Source organism: Ornithorhynchus anatinus, chromosome 8 (assembly GCF_004115215.2).
Source record: "Ornithorhynchus anatinus isolate Pmale09 chromosome 8, mOrnAna1.pri.v4, whole genome shotgun sequence".
Taxonomy (NCBI): Eukaryota; Metazoa; Chordata; class Mammalia; order Monotremata; family Ornithorhynchidae; genus Ornithorhynchus; species Ornithorhynchus anatinus.
Window position 1 is genome coordinate 25,502,051 of NC_041735.1, and position 16,953 is coordinate 25,519,003.

Sequence of the window (16,953 nt, forward strand, 5' to 3'; positions counted from 1 at the left end):
AGAGAAAGTGTCTGTCATATTGCAGTCTCCCAAGAGCTTAGTATAGTGCTCTGCACACTGCAAGCACTCAATAAATAATATTGCTCGAATCTATCAATCCTAGGAGTCCTGGGAGTCAGAAGGACCTGGGTTCTAATCCCGGCTTTGCCACGTGTCTGCTGTGTGACCTTTGGCAAGTCGCTTTGCTTCTTTGAGCCTCAGTTCCCTCATCTGTAAAATGGGGATTGAGACTGTGAGCCCCATATGGGACAAGGACTGTGTCCGACCTAATTATCTTGTATCTACCCCAGCGCTCCGAACAGTATCTGGCACAGAGTAAGCACTTAACAATTTCATCATTGTTTTCATTATTGAAGGTGATAAACATTTGTCTCTGCTTCCTTGAAGGGTTTCTCATCACTTCTCTCGCCCGGCCACAGCACCGGCTGGGTAGAGTCGGGGAACGCCGCGCTGGCTCAGTCCCACCTCCCCAAAGCCGCATCTTTCGCTGACAATAAAGCCCACTGAAACTGTCCATGTCACCAACTACAAATATGCGTCTCTTTCTCAGAAACGCGGGCCTTGCCGACCAAGGCTCTTCTTGTCCTAGAAGTCAGTTTGGCTCTGGGAGAATAAAAGACACAGGGCCCCAAAGCCAGAGCAGTTGCAGAAGAGACTCAACGCCGGTCACGATCGATCGGTCAATCAGAGCATTTAGTCCATCTGAGACACAAGGCCATTTTCAGAGGAGACGAAATTCCCGCCTTCGGGGGGCGGGGGGCAACAAGCGGGCTACTGTTTTCTCCCCACACCCCATCTGCAGTCCAATTCTGAGCTTTCAGTGGGCACCCAGAGCTCTAGAGCTCCAGGCGAGTGAATGCTCTGAGCTTGCTGAAGAAGAGGGGATGATGCAGGAGAGTAAGTGCATTGTGGACAGAGAACGTGCCTGTTTATTGTTGCATTGCACTCTCCCAAGCGCTTAGTACAGTGCTATGCACACAGTGAACGCTTGATAAATACGATTGAATGAATTTCAACCAGCGAGTCTGAGAGGATACCAGGCAACCAAGGTGGAAGGAGGTCTCTGCCTTTGAGGACGGGGATCCTGTCTATCAGCTCCTCTGTCCTCCCAATAAGTCTCAATAAATACCCCTGATTGATTGATTGAAATGTACGGAGTGTCTACTGAGTGCTAAACTCTGTACTAATCACTTGGGAGAGGAAAAAAGAATCGACACATCCTGTCCCTGCCCTCCAGGCAAATGCACATCTGAATGCCAGGAGTTTGGAAATAATGGGGACATCAACTTCCACCCCCAATATGCCTGCAGGCATAGTCACCAAAAAAAGTCACTTTTGCTACGCCAAAGGGTATTATCCACTGTCTAAGACTATCCCCTAGACTGTAAACTCATTGTATTATACTCTTCCAAGTGCTTATGTGTTCTGCCCCTCTGCCCATAGTAAGCACTCGATTGATTGATCTGGGTTTTAATAAGAATTACGGTACTTGTTAAGCGCTTACTAAATGCCAATGACTGTTTTAAGCGCTGAGGTAGATCCAAGTAAATCAAGTTGGACAAAGTCCCACTCCTACATGTAATCCCCATTTTACAGATGAAGAAACTGAGACCTGGAGAAGTTAGGTGATTTGCCCAAGGTCACCCAGCAGGCAAGAGGCAGAACTGAGATTAGAATCCATGCCCTCTGACCGCCCCACCCCCCCACCTCACTGCCAGGCCCATGCTCTTTCCACTAGGCCATGCTGCTACCTGGGAGTATATGTTCTTCCAAAAAAATGGCCCTGGTAGAGCCAGAGAGAGGGACCAAGATCGAATGAGGGGCAAATTTCTCCTACAGGAAAAGATGAAAAGGGCAAACTTTCACCTGAAGAACCACCGCCCCCCTCCTCCAACCCACCACGGGGTGTCCACTCCTCACAGTCCATTAAAACCTAAAATTGGTCCTATTAGGTGGAGAGTAAGATCCTGGAGACAGATATACAGAGCTGGTGTAATGGGCATTTCCATGGGGACAGAAATCATCAGCTGACCTTCGTTTTCCCATCTGTTGTGAGAGGGAGAGTGTCTGTCTCTCTTTCTCCCTTTCTCTCTCTCCCCCTCCCTCCCTCTCAGATGGGATGAAAATCCTTAGGACAACCCCTCTGCACAAGTATCCACAGCCTTGGGGCAAGAAGCACTTTGAAATTAAAGACAATAATGAATTATTACCACACTCTTGATAGGCAGGCAAGTCTAATGATCCTCATTTTATAGGGAAGGCAAGAAGGGGGAGGTGGTTTAGGGTCATATCGTGCTGGGGCAGAGGATCAAACTATTCCCCCCACATAATTACCAGACTGCAAAGCCCTTGAACATTGCCCATCATTAATGAAGGCAGCAGCAATACACTCATAATGGATGGTGAAACTTGGAATTCTGGAAAAGTGACTTTAATCAAATCAATATACTAACGGGTTATTAATATTAAAAAAGACAGAGGATGAATTGGGCAAGGGGCCAGGACACAAAAATAAGGCCATCCCCAATCAGCCCCCACGTCACTAAGCACCAAGCAACAGCTCCTGGGAACAGCCTGGAGTGTCTAGGGTTGGACAAAGCCCGCTCTGAAGCTTCAGAGGAAGGAAGATAAAAGAGGACAGATATTATAGGTTCTAGACAGTTATGACTCGCTACCGAGGTAGGCCTCAGTGGGTCCAGGATCCCTACTGGATTACCGGCTCCTCGAGGGCGGCGACCGTGTTGGCTACTTTGATCGTATCTTTCCCCAGACCCAGACCGGGGTTCGGCATGTCGCAGGTGTGCCATAAATAAGGATGACGGCGACAACGCTAGCGCCCCAGGAAGCAGCCTGCTCTTCGGGCACGTATGGGAAATGAACGAGGGGCACCTCACCTGATGCAGTGCAGTCAGTCCGTCCTCATTGCACAGATCTGGGCTGATTTTATTCTTCAGTAAGTACCGCACTGCAAATGGAAAGAATGACAGGAAGATGAGCTTCTTGGTCATTTTGCCAATATTTTTCATCCTCAGACACTTTCCCATGAAGAATCAAACCTACTTGCTTTTTTTAAATGATTTTTAAATAGCATTTTCGTGCTGGAACAAGACCAAAAATGTTTAAGACCCGCCTTCCCTCCAATGAATACGTAGATTTAGAACCAACACAATAGACCCATACAGCTCTGACACTTCTTCCCCCACCCAACAACCACAGCTGCCCATTTGTGGTGGGAGGAGAGTCACCTGCTTACACACACAACACACACATACACAGTCCTGTCTGTGTCCCCCCACCCCCAAATGTGGCTAAGGCTTAAAGGAGACATTTGTGTTCTTAGCAGAAAGGCACAGAGAGGATATCTGATGGAGGCTGAGAAGCAGTGTGGTCACTGGGGTTCTGCCCACTTGCCTGCTGTGGGACCTTGGGCTAGTCACTTAACTTCTCTGCACTTCAATTTCCTCACCTCTAAAATAAAGATTAAACACCTGTTCACTCTCCTCCCTTAGATTGTGAGCCCCATGTGGGACAGGGACGGTAACTTCCCTGATTATCCGGGATCTATTCCAGTCCTTGGCACATGGTAAGCGCTTAACAAATGCCACAATTAGTAGGTTGAGAGCATGTGCTCTCGAGCAGCAGAAATGTGCATGGCACTGCCTTTCACTAAATCAGAGGGTTTCCAGTAGATTGTTCTGATTGTCTGAAAATGGCCATAAGATATACAATACTCCCAAAGGAAAACTTACTCAATAAGCACAATAAAGCTTGGATATCTTCATGGCTTGTAGTTGAGATCTGACGACAACAACACAGTGACTGGAGAACAATTATGAATGTATTCATTTTCTGGGGCACTTTATCAATGCTATCTTAAAAATAATAATGATGATGATATTAAGAGTATTTGTTAAGCACTTACTATGTGTCAAGTACTATTCTAAGTGCTGGGGTAGACACAAGGTAAATATGTTGGACACAGTTCCTGCCCCACATAGGACTCATAGGGAGAACAGGGATTGATCCCCATTTTACAGATGAGAAAACTAAGGCACAGAAAAGTAAAGTGACTTGACCAGGTCACACACCAGGCCAAGTGGCAAAGTCAGGATTGGAACCCAGGTCCCCCGATTCGGCACTCGCGTTGTCTTGTTCAAAGACGAAAAAATAGGAACACCCGAAAGTAAACGTCAATAAGATCTAAAGATCTTGCCAGAATAATCCCTGCCTTCAGCAGGCTGATCTCTCCCTTTGATTTTAATTAGCTTACCCTGCCCAAACTGAAAACCGAACATTTTTGGGAATGCTTTATCAAGGTTGCTGATCAGAACTGATTTTGGAGTGAGTTTGGGAAGATGAAGATATGAAATATCCCACCAACTGGGGAATCGGACACCTTTTCGGGTTAGACTGGAGAGCAGCATTATTCCCCCAAACAAAAATCCACCAGAACAATCTTCCAACAACTTTCCCAAGAAACAGGCCTCAGGACTCAAGACTAATTCTTTGGAGAGTTAGTTCTTCAGTTCAAGGATAACGCTGCTGATTAGGATATTGGCGTGAGATAGTTCTTTTGACATATAACCGAGATGGAGAACATAGATAGAGGGGCTGGTTTATAAGAATGGTACTATCCCAAGTCATTCAGTTCAAGGCGCAAGTGCAAAACCAGATAAATCTGACCGAATACAGATAACAAAAGCAGTTTGTGCACACTATGAAAGGCTTATTTTTCCAAGCTGGCCTAGTCAAATTTTCTCCTCCCCCAGAGAAGCAGTGTGGCCTAGTGGAAAGAGTTCGAGTCTCAGAGTCAGAAGACCCGGGTTCAAATCGTAGCTTCGACCGCCGACACTTAAGTCACTTAATTTCTCTTTGTTTCAGTTCCTTCAGTTGTAAAATGGGGATTCAGTATCTGTTCTCCCTTCCTACTTATTTTGTACCTACCCAGTGTTTAATATAGTACTTGGCACAAAGTGCTTAATAGCAATGATAATACTGGAAATTACAATTACAACTGTGGTATCTGTTAAGTGCTTCCTATGTGCCAAGCACTGTACAAAGCACTGAGGTAAAAACAAGATAACAGGGTCCCACATGGGGCTCACAATCTAAGTAGGAAGGAGAAGAGGGATTAAATCTCCATTTTGCAGAGGAGGGAACTGAGGCACAGTGAAGTTTAGTGACTTGCCCAAGGTCACACAGTAGGAGAGTGGCAGAGCCGGAATTAGAACCCTGTTTTCTTTGATGCCTAGGCCCGTGCTCTTTCCACCAGGTCACTCTGCTTCTCGAGCTTAATCAATACCACAGTTATTTTTCCTCATTATCAGTTTAATGGGCAGGGAGGGTCTGCAGTCCTCTGGGGTAGAAGAGATCAGGGAATAACCCAGGGTAATATCAGGAAATGGGCAGGGAGACGTTTCATCCTTAGGGCCTGGGTTCACCGCTGTTCTCCCAAGTCACCTGCCAGAGGCAACTGAAATCCACCCCACATCTGGGTTTTGAACACTGGTAATTTCCTTCCTTGCAATTAAGCCAGTCCCTTTCTTCCAAGAAGTGTAAAGTTCCTCCACGTATTCTTCCACCCCACCACATTCCTGTGGGAAAGAGGGCAGGTAGGGTCTAAACCTGTTTACGCTTTGGATCGCTGCCCCTTGCCACAGTAAAGGACCCTAAATTTCTCTCTCCCTCCTACCCTGAGCAACTAGCAAAACTCATCAGCCATTATCATTCATTGGTCATTAACATTTCTTCCCTAGAGCTAGAATAATCATAATACTTGTGGTATTCAATAAACACTTACTACATGCCCAACACTGTACTAAGCACTGGAGTAGACACAAGACATTCAGGTCCCACATGGGGCTCACAGCCTAAGTAGGAGGGAGGACAGGTATTGGCTCCCCATTTTGCAAGTGAGGGAACTGAGGCGCAGAGAAACTGTCATTTGCCCAAGGTCACAAAGCAGATGAGTGGCAGAGCCGGTATCAGAGCCCAGGTTCTCTGACTCCCGGGTCGGTGTTCTTTCCACTAGTCCACACTGCTTCCCCAAACCAGTTAACATCCCTCTCCATTTGTTACCGGTAGATGGATCACTGTGGAAATCCAAGGATGCAAAAACCAGCAGGGCCCCAAAGAGGCAAAGATGACAAAGGGAATGTTTTGGGTTCCGGTATGGAATGCAACATAATACGATCCTACCTCACCTCATGACATCTGCGTTTCTCTGTACTGATCCTGAAATGGGGTCGGGAAGTCATAGGTGTGGATTTCTTACTTAGAATGTGGATCCCGTACGGGACGGGCCATGCCCGACCTGATTAACATATCTGCTCCAGCGCTTAAGTACAGTGCTCGGCATATAGTGGGCACCTAACAAATACCGTAATTCTTTCACTCTCGCAAAAAGCACCACCCCAAGCCCAACTCCCACGAGGACCAAGAAAAAAAACTGCTCATCTTTTATAGCCTCAGCAGCATTCCCTCAAGTCCTCAGCCTGCAACGGTGACTACCCCTTCAGTCATCTTTTTTCAGTAGAAACCTTAAAAAGTCAAATGGGTTAATTAGGGAACAGCATTGGGATGGTCTCTTTGCAGTGGGGAAACTGAGGCCAGCCTTGACCACTAGTCTGATCACAGGGACTCTGACCCTAGTGGGATCATGGTCAAATGAGTAACCACAAGGAAACTGGCCCAAACCAACCATGGAGCTCAATGATCAGAAGCCTGAGGAAAGAGATGAACTCTGAAACCTGAACTAAAGGTCAATGGACCCAGAGCTTTTTAGTCTTTTGCAGACAGAACGCTCCAGAAACATCCAGCTGCCTCCAGTCCCCTAAAGATTAAAACCCAGTAATGTTGGCTAAAGGATTTCAGCTCCAATGAGAACTACTGCTCAAGACTCTGTAACTAATTTCCTTCACCCCTGGGTCAGTCTCAGACAAGAGTCAAGGAACAGCCTTGTTTGAGATGGGGCCTCTTGGGCACCTTGTCTTCTGGATCCCGTGAGAGATGGCAAAACAGCTGGCTTCCCAGCCCTCCCTTTCCCCCATCCCTCCCTACTCAACTTTATCCCTGGTCTTTTGAGGGGCAGAGTGGGGTGGTCAAGGGATCTAGGATCTCCCTGCTGTGTGTCCTTGGGCAAGTTATTTCACTTCCCCATGCCTCCTTCAGCTCATCTAGAACATGGGGATAAGATACTTTTTCTCCCTTCCTCTAAGACTGTCAGCCCTGGTGTGGGACAGGGACTGTCCAACCAGATGATCTCATATCTACCCCAGCGCTTAGTACAGTGCTTGGTGCAGAGTGAGCACTTAATACCATGATTGCTGTAATAATAACAATTAAATATAATACAATATTATTATAATGACCACCAGAGATGGATGAAAAGGGCTCAGGAGATGGCCTTTAGCCACACGGCCTGCTCCAGAGCTTGAAGAGGGGAGCTGCCCATCCCTGATCTGGGCCCCTTGTTGGCCACCAGAACCATCCTCAAAGTAGCCCAGCAGCTTCAGTGACCATTGCTGGCCTGAGGACCTTTCCCAACTTCTAAGATGGATGGGCTACTCCCACTCTCTGCCAAGTTAACCTTTCCTTGAGCTCTGAGCTCCTTGCTCTAGACTGTTCTCTGTCTCTAGGCTATAAGCTCCCTGTGGGCAGGGAAGTGTCTACCAACTGTTACATTGTATTCTTCCAAGTGCTTAGATAGTCTCTGCACACAGTAGGTGCTCAATAAATACTACTGATTGATTGAAATGGGTTGATCCTGCTCAAACCTGCCCTCCCCACCCAATGCTTAGTACAGTACTCATCAAAAGCGCCTACCAAATTCCATTATTATTATTAGATTGTGCTTCTTTTTTAGGGCCAGGGACCATGTCTAATTCCCATCTATGTATTATTTCCCAACGTTTAATACAATAAATACTTCATAAATATCATTACCACTACTAGCACCAAGGCTTTAACAGTTAAAGCAAAATAGGGAAATGAGGCAATTATGTGGATGATTCCAGGGATGGGAGAGAAGGGACCTAAATCTTATCTGAAATACTCAGATAATTCCTTAACCCTCCATTTTACAAGCAGAACTTTAAACCCAAGCAGGAGACCCTGACCTAAATATGAGACCTGAGCAAGGACTAAATGGGGTTCCTGGTGACCACCCATGTCACTTATCTCTCTGAAATTCATAGGACTCTCTCAAAAATGAATACTTCATAATTGTGATATTTTGTTAAGTGCTCATTATCTGTCAAGCACTGCACAGAGCACTGGGGTAGAAACAATATGCCAGACACAGTCCCTGCCTCATACAGAGCTCACAGTCTAAAAGGAAAGGAGAACAGATATCTTTTCCCCATTTTACAGATAAGGAAATTGAGGCACAGAGAAGTTCAGTGAATTGCCCAAGGTCACACAGTAGGCAGATGGCAGAGCTGGGATTAGAACCCGGTTCCCTTGACTCCCAGGCCCGTGATCTTTCCGGTAGGCCACGTTTTCACCTCTTCTTCTAAATTGTATAAAATAGCTAAAATGCTGTGTCTTGAGTAGGAATAACAGCTAAAGGAATTATAGCTAAAGAGACTGTTGGGATTTAATGCAGGGGCAGCAAACATCTCCATCATAGCTCATGTGTGCAAAGTCACGTGGCCAGAATAAATGACCAGCACCCTCCCTGAAATCTCAAGATTGGATCAGTCCTTCATTTCCATACTACTGATCATCTTCTCTCTGACCCTCTCAGGTTCTCCCCCAGAGGTCTGCCTCTGTACCCAACATCCAATCTCCACCTGAGGCTGGAAGAGCAGCCTGCAGAATCCAGTGGGGGAGAAGGAGAGAGCTTTTGGCTTCTTAATTTTAAAATGCGGTTATGAAATTAGAACAAACGGTGCCGGCATATTAGCACCCAGGGAAGACACAAATCAGGATAATTATACAGCCTGAATTCATTCCCCACTTAAAAGGTCCCCAATAATTACTTGACAAAAATACCATGCTTTTTCATGGTATCAACAGCTGATATTTCTTTTTCTAACCTCCAAAGCTGTAGCCGTTCAAGCCAGGAGAGCTGCCTCTCCCACCTCGAACCACATCCCACCAAGGCTTTAAACACACTCCAAAATATGAAACCTTCTGAACTTCGGCCAGTAAATCTTACTTAATGACTGTGTTTCTACAGCTACCGCTGGCTCGCCCCATCTTCCGGCTCTCCTAATAGGATCTGACTGATAGACATGTCAGTCAACAGTGGATCTGGTTTTCTTTTATTTACTTTGGATGAGATGCTGTTAGGAAGCTTAATCCAATCTGGCTCATTTAAGTGTCATGTAATACTAATGATAAGTGGCTCTGCAATTTTCCCCACACGTGGCCATACAGGCCCGGACGTGTTCGGCGATTAACCCTTCCCTCCCATTGTGTGACCTATTTAAGCTAGTACACCTAGATGTATAAGAGGGAGTGCGAGAAGTGAGATTCGGGGACATAGTCAGGGGGCTGTTAGATCAGCAAGATATAGGTTTTATTCCAAAGCTGCTCCTTTTTGCAGATGGCCCCATTAGCTCAGGAGTGATTGATGGAAAGAGAAAAGAAGTGAGGTGTAAAGACTAACATTATCCCTGGAAGAGCTGATATACAGCTATTCTCCCCTTTCATTGAGGATACAATGGGGAGAAATTTCCCCAGGAGCAGAAGAGATTAAAGCCATCTCTTAGAGAGAGAGGTGGGGGGTTTTTTTGATGATATTTTATTAAGTGCTTGTGTTTCAAGAACTGTTCTAAGTGCTGGAGTAGATACAAGTTGCTCAGGCTGGTCACAGTCTCTGTCCCACCTGGGGCTCATGGTCTAAGTAAGAGGGAGAATGGAGGTACTGAATCCCCATTGGGCAGTTGAGGAAACTGAGGCACAAAGAAGTTCAGTGACTTGCCCAAGATCACCAAGTAGGCAAGTGGCAAGATATCTGTTTGACAATAACGGCTATCAGGCACTAAAGAGACTATAGAGAAGGGGTGTGGAATTGTCCTCTCAGGAAATATTTAAAAGTCAAATAGAAGTTCATACGTTTGGAATAGTTTAGGAAGAACTTTGTCAGGAGGAGGAGAAGGAAGAGGAGAGAAACTGACTAGCAGACAGATCTTAACGTCCTTTCTAACCTTGTGAGTTGAGAAAGGATTTCTCTCACGGCTTTGAGAGCGCATGTCTCCTTAGAAGACACAGTTGAGAGGGAGAGACAGCTCTTCTCTCTTGGGCCACCTACACACCTCGGAGAGCACCAATTACAGCCAATTCCTCCTGACAGGAGAGAACCCCCTGGCTGGGTTAATCAGAAGAACTTCGACTCTGACCCATTGCAATCCAAACTGAGGCCTTCTCTGTTCACTTGTAGGATGTACCTCCTAACATCTTCTCTTCCCGCCCCTTCGTTCCCAGCTGCATTCCCGCCATACCCCTCCTTCCCAATCTAAAATTTCAGGTGGAATGTAACATCTGCCCCTTGTCTGCACATTCTTAAGCGGCTGGACAGGCAGCTCTCCTGGCCAATGGACTTGGGCCTCACTATGCCATTTTAAGGCAGGGGATGTTCGTCTTCAGACTTTATTATACTAAGGAAGCCAACGAGACTGCCCAGGCTAGGAAAGCTGTCAGTTCTGGGGGCTTTTGGAGAGTTCCTTTTGCAGGTTGCTCCCCAGTGCAAGAGCGGAAATGCTTTTTGATCGCAACCGCCATGCTTCCAACCAACCTCCTTGGCACTCGGAGTAAATCTTATCTGACATTCTGTTTTGGCCAAAGGCCCTGTATTTCTACTGGAGCTGATCCTAGAAGCCCGTATGTTTTTGCAACTCTTCCCCAGCCTGTAGGCTGTGGAGTAAGGCCGGCTGGGTTCTTTTTGGCTACTCTCCTAATGCTGGCATTTCATTCTTTTTGGGCAGGGACAGTAGAACGGGCAGCTTCAATAGGCAAGCAGCATGGCCCAGTGGAAAGAGCCCGGGACAGGGAGTCAGAGCAGCTGGGTTTTAATCCCGACTCCGCCACCTGCCCGCTGTGTGACCTTGGCCAAGTCGCTTAACTTCCTCGTACCCCGGTTGCCTCACTCATAAAATGGGAACCTCCTCCCTCCCCCTTAAACTGTGAGGCTTGTTTGAGACGGGGACCGTGTCTGACCGGATTGTAGCTAATACGGTGCTTAGCAGATAGGAGGTGCTTAACAAATACCCCAATTTTCACTGCTACTATTTCTAGTCAGTTTGATTAGCATTCGTCAACTCGACCCTGCTGCCCAAGTGAATTTCGAGTAGTTGAGGAGAAAGTGGCTTCAATGACAACATTCTCTACCCTGTTAGGTTTGAAAACACTTTCTAAATGAGATGGCAGACTGCTCTTAGCTCTCTGGGGTGCGGCTATTTCTGACATTTTAAAAAATGTTACCCGCTCGCTATTCTCAGAGCCCACAAAATTGGTTTCCTCAAATAAAGCTTCATTTCTTTCCCAAAGCTGCTGACAATCTTGCCTCATCTAGAAAGCTCTTGGCATGAAATGAGGAGTCGGTGGCAACTCGAAACATTAGTTGTCAGGCCCTGGCTTACGGGCCTGGGAATCCGCTTATCTGCTCAGCTCCAAACCCAGATGCTCTACCAAAAAAGACTGATCACCCCGGTCCCCACAAGTTCAAAGCTTGCGGCCTTGCCTCGAGTTTGTGTCTGCACAGAGCCATTTAACTCTGCGCATACACCCACTAGACAATATGGCAAGAATTGCAGACAGCCAGCATCCAATCTGTCTCACTCCATCCCCATATGGAGGAGGAAACAGAATGAACACATCATCGGAATAAGTTTGACTCCATCGCCTTTGCGAAAAGAAAAAGAAATCATAGCTTCTGTGGTATTGGTGGGTTTGGGTCGGGAAGGGGGTGGGAGGGCAGCCGTAACAGAATCAGAACCAGCTTTTAATCCATGCTTCTCCTCTGAGCAAATTTTCAGGCGCTCGGTCTTTAGGAGATTTAGCAACAAATATGGGTTATTTCGCACAGGATAAACTTATACCCCTTTTTAAAGGGTATCTGTTAAGCGCTTGCGATGTGTCCGACACCGTTCTAAGCGCTGGAGTAGATATAAGTCTATTAGCTTGAACACAGTCCCTGTCCCACATGGGGCTCACAGACTAACTAGGAGGGAGATCAGGAGAAATGAGGTCCAGAGAAGTTAAGTGACTTGTCCAAGGTCACACAGCAAGCATTTGAATAGAGCCCAGGTCCTCTGACTTCCAGGCCTGTGCTCTAGCCTGCGCGGCTTCTCCTTCTAAAGTACTTGGAGCTGTAGATACCTCTCTGGGGTCCTTGCAAAATGTGTAGGCAGACTTAGGCCTCATTCTATCTGAGGGGTTACCAATACCAAGCAGATCTAAATGAGACATGACTATTATTTAATATTTCCATCATTTCCTATCCACTGCCTCACCACGAGCAATGGGAAATATTCTAACACAGCAAAGACGTTCTCTTACGGCTAAAGACTTTCTGTGAAGCGACTCTACGAGGAGCTTCTAGAAGGAATAATCCATCTAGGGCAGAGTTTTCTCTAAGGGCCCTGGGCATTGGGCCAATAGTTTCTTTTTTAAAAAATAAATGAAAAAAAGTGTTTTGGCAAGAGCTCCGTTCTTTTAGTCTCCCTAATCCTTCCAATTTTATTTCTTAGGTTAAATTATTCAAACTTTTAAAGATTTTTGTAGGGAACTCATACATATACGTACACAAAACACACAACACCCACACAGTCCCAGTTCTCAACCCAGCTCTGCCTCTGGTCTGCTGTGTGACAGTGGAACTTTACCCTTCTGGGTCATGGAGTCCCATGCCCTCAATCTGAGTGTCTTCCACCTACTCCAGTGCTTAATACAGTGCTTTAGCACATGTTAAGCCCTAGCTAAATCCCCTCTAAAAAATAATGATAAGAATTAGAAGGATGGTAGGATTTCACAATCTAGAAAATTCCAAAAGATAATAAAAATAATAATAATAATAATAATGATGGCATTTGTTAAGTGCTTATTATATGCCAAGCACTGTTCTAAGCACTGGGATAGATACAAGGTTATCAGGTTTTCTCTCACTGGGCTCACAGTCTTAATCCCCATTTTACAGATGAGGGAACTGAGACACAGAGAAGTTAAGCGACTTTCCCAAAGTCACACAGCTGACAAGTGGTGGAGCCGGGATTAGAACCCATGACCTCGGACTCCCAAAACAAAACCATCTAAAAAAATTGCCTTTTAAACCCGAGGTGCAGCGCTCTGCCCACAGTAAGTACTCAATACATTCTGTTGATGTATCTGCACACTCACACTTCCTGGTTCCATATTCAGCAGCTGGAATCTCTCTAGCCTCATGATGATTTTCAGGTCTTCCAAGCCAGGAATCTTTGCTCGCACCCGCCACTCTGATAAGAGCAACTCTCAGCTTCAATCTCCTCTTGTCTCGTTCCTATTCACTCTTCCCTCGTATCCCAGCCATCCTACAGAGACTCCGATCTGTGGTCAAGGGGAATCAGGGAGATGATGATGATTATGGTATTTAAGTGCTTACTGTGTGCCAGGCACTCTACTAAGCGCTGGGTCAACTTGGAGTTCATAAGATAACAGGAGGACACTGATCTCACCTCAGAAATGGGTGAATTTACTTCCACTGGGTGCACAGACTGTAGAGTTACTTGTGGTAATAATGCTGGTATTTATTAATATTTATGATATTTGTTACGTGCTTACTATGTGCCAAACCCTTTACTAAAAACTGGGATAGTCACAAGATAATCAGGTCCCACATGGGGATCTCAGTCTAAGTAGGAAGGAGAACAGGTATTGAGTCCCCATTTTGTAGATGAGGGAATTGAGGCACAGAGAAGTTAAAAGTAACTTGCCCAAGGTCACACAACAAGTAAGTGGTGAACTGACTTACGCTGGGAGTGCAGAGTCAACTGTGGTGATAATTCTGGTATTTGTTAAGCGCTATGTGTCAAGCACCGTACTAAACGGTGGGGTATATACAGGCTCAAGTTCCTGTCCTACCCAGGGTTCACAGTCTAAGTAGGCAAGGGAACAGGTATTGAACCCCCTTTTTACAGATGAGGGAACTGAGGCAAACAGACGTTAAGGTGGCAGGGACTGGCCTAGAGTCCTGCCGAAGGCAACGCCCTGATGTCCAGCTTCTGCCAAGTCACGTCCAAGAGTGCAGACTTGCCCCTGCCTGGCCGGTAATACCAACCAGGCCTGATGAATCTGCCCTTCTCTCTCCATCCAAAATGCTACCACATCAGTCCAATCTCTTATCCTATCCCGCCTTGATTATTGTATCAGCCTCCTTGCTGACCTCCTTGCCTCCTGTCTCTCCCCACTCCAGTCCATACTTCACGCTGCTGCCCAGATCATTTTCCTACAGGAACGTTCAGGCCATGTCTCCCCACTCTCGAGAGTCTCCAGTGGTTACCATCGGTTTACCGTAGGCTTTAAAGCTCTCAATCACCTTGCCCCCTCCTACCTCACCTCGCTACTCTCCTACTACAACCAGTCCACACACTTGGATCTTCTCACGTCAACCTTCTCACCGAACCTCCATCTTACCTACCTCACCGCTGACCGAATCTTGCCCATTTCCTGCCTCTGGCCGGGTATGCCCTCCCTTTTCATATCTGTCATACGCTCCCCAACCTGAAAGCCTTACTGAGGGCACATCTGCTTCAAGAGGCCTTCTCCAAGCCAGCCTTTCCCTTTCTCCCACTCCCTTCTGCATCACCCTGACTTGCTCCCTTTATTCATCCCCCCACTTCAGCCCCACAGCACTTAGATACCTATCTGTAATTTTATTTATTTATACTAATGTCCGTCTCCCCTCTGGACCGTAAGCTCGTTGAGGGCAGGGACTGTGTCTGTCATCTTGTTATAGTGTACTCTCCCAAGCCGTTAGTACAAGTGCTCTGGACACAGTAAGCGCTCAATAGATACGATTCACTGACCCGGTGAGCGGACACAATCTCACTCAAGTGCGTGAGGCCTGAATATGTAGCTAGAGGGACTTTGGGCACATTTGTACTATCCTATATTATGCACCAAAGCTTCAGCCACCCCATTTTCTGGAAGCTGGACCTCTTCCTCCCCTTACCCACAGGAGCATGAAAAAGGAAAGGGGGGAGGGAAGCCTACGCAAGCCTCTCCCGGAGACTGGGATCTCTGGGGTTTCCACTCTCCGTCCTGGATTTAGTCCCCCAGCAATTACATGCACACAGAGCTCGCTCCTTCTGTTAATGAAGAACTCTGAAGGGGAAGCGTGGAAGACCAGAAATCAAGCCAGCGTGAACTGTCGATGAGGACTTAATGTGCTGACATGCTGCACTTTACAAGAAAATGAAGAATGGTGAAATGCGCTGTTAAAACGTGGCTTTATGTCCTTGCATTTTGGGGATGAGAGAATTAATAAGCTGGGAGTGAGTGGCGACCAGAATGGAAAAGTCCTTTATGTTTCCAAACAAACACAGCTCCCTTTGGAACAAAGGACTTGAAAGGCATCAAGAAGAGTCAGTCTTCACCTTTGATCTAAGTATGCAAATTATGTCATAACAGGTTCTCCATATCATAGCAAGGTCAGGGACATGGTTATACTTAATTCTCTGGGCTGTAGACCAAATGAGAGAGTACACTATCAAAAGTGCTTGCATGCCCGCGTACACACTCACACACACACTCCACTCTGCCCCCCTGCCCCCAATATCTTCCCAGAACTTAATAATAATAATAATAATGTTGGCATTTGTTAAGCGCTTACTATGTGCAGAGCACTGTTCTAAGCGCTGGGGTATACAGGGTAATCAGGTTGTCCCACATGAGGCTCCCAGTCTTAATCCCCATTTTACAGATGAGGTAACTGAGGCACAGAAAAGTGAAGTGACTTGCCCACAGTCACACAGCTGACAAGTGGCAGAGCTGGGATTTGAACCCATGACCTCTGACTCTTAGAGTGCTGGGATACTTTTAAGTTCCCTGAGGGAAAGGATTGTGCCTACCAACTCTGTAGGCACTTATTTCAGAGCTCTGCATACAGTAAGCACTCAATAAATACCAATGATTGATTGAGACTGGAAAGAGTAAGAGCCTGGGAGGCAGAGGACCTGGGTTCTAATTCCGCTCCACTACTTGTTGGCTGCGTGACCTTGTGCAAGTCACTTAACTTCTCTCTGCTTCAGTTACCTCATCTGTAAAATGGTGATTAAATCATTTCCCCTCCAATTTAGACAGTGAGCCCAAAGTGATACAGAGATGGTGTCCAAACTGACCTCCTTTCATCTAACCCGGAGTTTAGAACGGTGTTTGACAAAGTGCTGAACAAATATATATATATAAGATGTCCCTGCCTAGAGCATTCAGGACCCCAAAGACTCTTCCAGCATTATCGCCGCTGCTTTGGGTACTGTTGCTGAATTGCTGTTTCAGCTGAATTTACGCTGTTATTCCTTTTCCTCTTGTCTATCAGTTGCACTCCTTCAGATTGAGCCCTTGAGGGCCAGAAAAATCATGTCTTATTTTACTTCCCTAAGCACGGTGCTCAGTGGCTGCTTAATGAATGCCATCGACTGAACCAATTGATATCCTTGAACCTTTCTGAGGTGCTCAATACAGCACCCTGCACATTGTAAAACAATGTTGCAAATGATAAGGCTCAATGTAGGCGGGGAATGTGTGGTGATGGGGTCACATTGTACTCTCCCAAGTGCTTAGTACAGTGCTCTGCACACAGTAAGTGCTTAATAAATATGACTGACTGATATAACGATAGCCAGAATCCATTCTGTGGTAGAATGCAAATGTAAGTTGGCATTATCTAGCGCACGAGTCACCGCCATCTAGTCTAAGAGCTGGCGAGGCGCCGTCCAGAAATCTGCATCTACTCATTACAAGTTTTCATGTTTT

The 16,953-nt window shown here is 46.3% G+C and overlaps 1 protein-coding gene across 1 annotated transcript in view; it reads right to left on the reverse strand.

The window, feature by feature from the left end:
• Window positions 1-16,953, reverse strand: part of PPP1R16B (protein phosphatase 1 regulatory subunit 16B) — a 135,621-nt gene that overhangs the window by 38,755 nt on the left and 79,913 nt on the right. The window contains 1 exon segment of the mRNA XM_029070417.1: window positions 2,895-2,965. Within this exon segment, the coding sequence (XP_028926250.1) occupies window positions 2,895-2,965 (71 nt within the window).